At 36.0% G+C, this 3,723-nt stretch overlaps 1 protein-coding gene across 1 annotated transcript; it reads right to left on the reverse strand.

The window, feature by feature from the left end:
- Positions 1–357: 357 nt before the first annotated feature.
- LOC105117340 (uroporphyrinogen decarboxylase 1, chloroplastic-like) lies at positions 358–3,536 on the reverse strand. Its single transcript, XM_011014960.1, has 6 exons — positions 3,409–3,536; positions 3,127–3,257; positions 2,386–2,768; positions 1,905–2,189; positions 1,367–1,602; positions 358–753 (listed from the first exon to the last, which is right to left on the reverse strand). Exons 1-6 carry the CDS (start codon positions 3,432–3,434, stop codon positions 588–590), a joined length of 1,227 nt encoding a protein of 408 aa, XP_011013262.1. The 5' UTR covers positions 3,435–3,536; the 3' UTR covers positions 358–587.
- Positions 3,537–3,723: the final 187 nt, after the last annotated feature.

A 3,723-nucleotide genomic window follows, 5' to 3' on the forward strand; every position in this document is an offset into this window, starting at 1 on the left:
TATTTGAGATATCAAGAAAATGTGCCAGAGTAGCAGGACCTATCATCTACTTCAACAAAATAATATTTTAACAACAATGATATTATTAATTTGCACCTGAAACCTAAAATCACATCTATTCAATAATTATCAACTTTCTATGTTCAAGTGACCATTGAATGGATTAGGCAGGTTATCTATCACCCATGGAGATTCTTTAATAATGGTGTCCTATTTATCTTACAAAATAGATGATTGGATGCCCATACGTGCACCAAGGCAAAGCAAATATATAAGACAAAATTAATTGTCTTCTCAGATACCTATCTATCAAGCCATCACCCACACTATGTATCTCTAGAATTCAGTAAGCAGATCTAATCAAGAATCAATAAGAAGAGATTTATTGAACCATCTTGAATTTATTAATTACAGATAAATTGAACATTACTAGTTAGCTCTAGTACAAACATGTACAAAGCCTCACGACTCTAATCAGCACCTGAGTCAATTACAGGCTAAGATGAGATTAAATGGAAAAAATGCAGGAAAGGTGTTTACTCAAAATGAACAACCAATTTATAAAACAAAATTGCTGACGCCACTCCTTAAACTACCAATTTTGGTTCTTCCACCACATGACCTTGAGGTGTAGTAAACTTCAAGCTTCTAGCAACTTCAAAAAAGTGTGCAACAGCTTCTTCTGGTGTACCAACAAGAACACCATGCCCAAGATTAAGAATATGTCCCCTCGGCCCAGCACATCTCACAACTCTGAAAAAGGTAAAACAAATAAATGAAATCCAATTAAGAATTTTGAAACTCATCTTTAGTTTTAGTTAAGCACAACAAAATGCAAGATCCATGAGCCAATGCAGTTTATGAACATAAAATGGTTGTCCTATTTTATCCAATGTTTTCTCTTACATCATATACCAGTCTGAGATATATGATCATAGTGCCTGGACAGATATCTCAAGCATGGTTTGGAAGTAATAGAACACCTTATTCTTGAGTTAGCAATCATCGATTGCACTGTTCCTGACACACTTGCATGCAACCAATTTGTAAAGAAGCTAGTTCAAGTAATCCATAATTACAAATCCAATTAAATGTCAGTAAGTATATTAACTAGAGGATAACTTTCTATAAATTGAATTCAAGGAACAACAAATTCCCTCAAGACAAGATTCCATGAACTGAAAGCCAAGACTCAATCTAAAGTAATTGAGTAGTCGTGAAGGTTCAATCAATATGATGTTAGGCTACAGACAACAAGCAAGCATGTCTTGGCTCATGAATATTGTAACTCCAAGTATGGGTGCAACAGTAAAGTATGAATTGGAGAGAATGAGTATCAGATATTTTCTTAAATCATCCCACAAACCTTTGAATTTCATCAGTCAAGGCCGGAAGTGGTGAAAATAAGTAAGCAGGGTCCATATTTCCTTGTACACTGATCCCACTCCCCAAACGCTTCCTTCCATCTGCCAAATCCACAGTCCAGTCCAGCCCAATCACATCAACTCCAGTTCCCTTCATACGCTCTAGAAGGCCACCATTTCCATTGATGTAAAGAACCAATGGCGTTTCAGGGCATTTATTCCTGACTGCACTGACTATCTGCAATTTCAGAAAGGCTAGTTAGTCAAAAGACTCAAAACAATGCAGAAGACATTTCTATACATGCATAATGCATATAACTATAAATATATAACATGTATAGCAGTTTTTCTGTCAAAACCAAAAGGGCAAGGCAGTACTGAAATAATTTTGAGATTGCTGCACTATATTTTGTCAATTTAGAAGCCAAGTTGTCCTATATAGTGTTAATGTATGGGGTAAAACAGACTGTAATTCATAACTAGTCAGGATAAAGGTAAAAGATAATCTCAACCAAATTAATAGAATCAGATCCAACTGACCTCTTCAATATATGGCTTTGACCAACGATCCCACATGTCAGGAGGTAGCTGTCCACCCCACGAGTCAAATATTTGTATGCAATGAGCCCCAGACTCAACTTGAAAAACAATGTAGTCAGATATCGCCTTTGACAGATGTGAGAGGAGAGCCCTTAACACTTGTGGTGCTGTATGGCACATGCTCTTTATGTTTGTATATGTACGAGTTGTACCCCCTTCCACTATATAGGTAGCTATTGTCCAAGGTGCTCCTACAAAACCCAAAACTGCAGCACGCCCCTCAACCTGCATAAGACATTAAGATATTGATTCAGAAAAGCAAGTTGATACAATCTATTTTTCCCCAGAAGTATAATAATAATAATTATAATAACAACAACAACACTGATCTGAGATTTTTGACCTGAGACATAGATATTTAAAAGGAATTACCTCATTGCGCAATATCCTAATACATAGATATTTAAAAGGAAGGAATTACCTCATTGCGCAATATCCTAAGCGAATCTCCCACAAACTGAAGTTTCTCTAATTCAATCGGATGCAAAGCCTTCAAACCTTCTTCAGAACGAATTGGAGACTGAATAACAGGACCCCTCACCTCTTCTATGTCAAACGGCACACCAAATGCAGGTAGAGGTGTAAGTATGTCGGAGAAAATAATAACACCATCAGGATGAAAAGCTTCCCAAGGCTGCAAAGAAATTTCCACAATGAGATCTGTCGTTTCTGACCTCTCTCTAAAGGATGGATATTTCTCTGCAAGCTTTCTGTAAACAGCCATATACCTTCCTGCTTGACGCATCATCCATGCTGGCGGCCTACTTACTGGTTCTCCTTTCGCAGCCTTTACCAACAATGGATCTGATATGAATCAAATGACAACGTTATTTTAAAAAAATGATAATAAAATTTTAGGTCAGGAATAAAAATGGAGCACTTAAATGTAATAATTTGTTGTTAACAATTTCTCATTATAGTTTAAGCATTTTCTATAATTATTACTATACGAGGCTTAAATTTTAAAAATAAATTCCACATTGGAAATGCATTGATTTTAAGTAATTCAGATTTTGCTTTAACTATCCTAACCAAAATTGTTGATGAACTGGATTCCCGCTAAAAAAAACAATCAAGATTCAAAAAAAGGAGCTGATTTGAGTAAACTCGCAGTGTATTTAAGAGCTTGAAAATTGCAGAGAGAAATGATACAGTCAAATACCAGAAGAAGAGGCGGAGGATGAGCAGGCGATGTGGAATCTTCGGGGAGAAGATTTATATTTTGTAGAGTGATTAAACCCTAGCTGTACGGGCACGATTGAAGAGGTTCTCCATGTTAAGCAACTGCACGCACTGCAGCAATTCACAAAATCAGCTGATGAATTGGAGAGAGCATAAGAAGTAGAATACTTTGAAATTCAAACTTAAGAACTAATAATAATAATAATATAGGAATGATAATGTGAGTAAATTTTTATTGAATGAAGAAGATAGCACCGTTTACCTGCTAAGAGAAGCAGAGTTCTTCATTATTCGTTTGTGAACGAGGAGGAGAGTTCCGTTATCTGTCTTTCCTTTCCTTTTTCTTTTTATTTTTTCTTCTTCTCAAGTTTTCTTCTATCAATGAGACTGGGGGTGGAAGGAGTGGTTTTGACCATTGATTTGTTTTCAGTCAGCTCACTCAATGGCTGTGATCTTGCCACGTCCGTTGAATGATTAGAGTAAAACTGGCCCCTTTGTATATATAGGGTCCAGGTCCAACATCAACATGTTATTAGCTAATTATTAATCTTAATTTTAAAATTAAGTTATGATAATA

This window comes from Populus euphratica, unplaced genomic scaffold, assembly GCF_000495115.2.
Source record: "Populus euphratica unplaced genomic scaffold, PopEup_1.0 scaffold1302.1, whole genome shotgun sequence".
NCBI lineage: Eukaryota > Viridiplantae > Streptophyta > Magnoliopsida > Malpighiales > Salicaceae > Populus > Populus euphratica.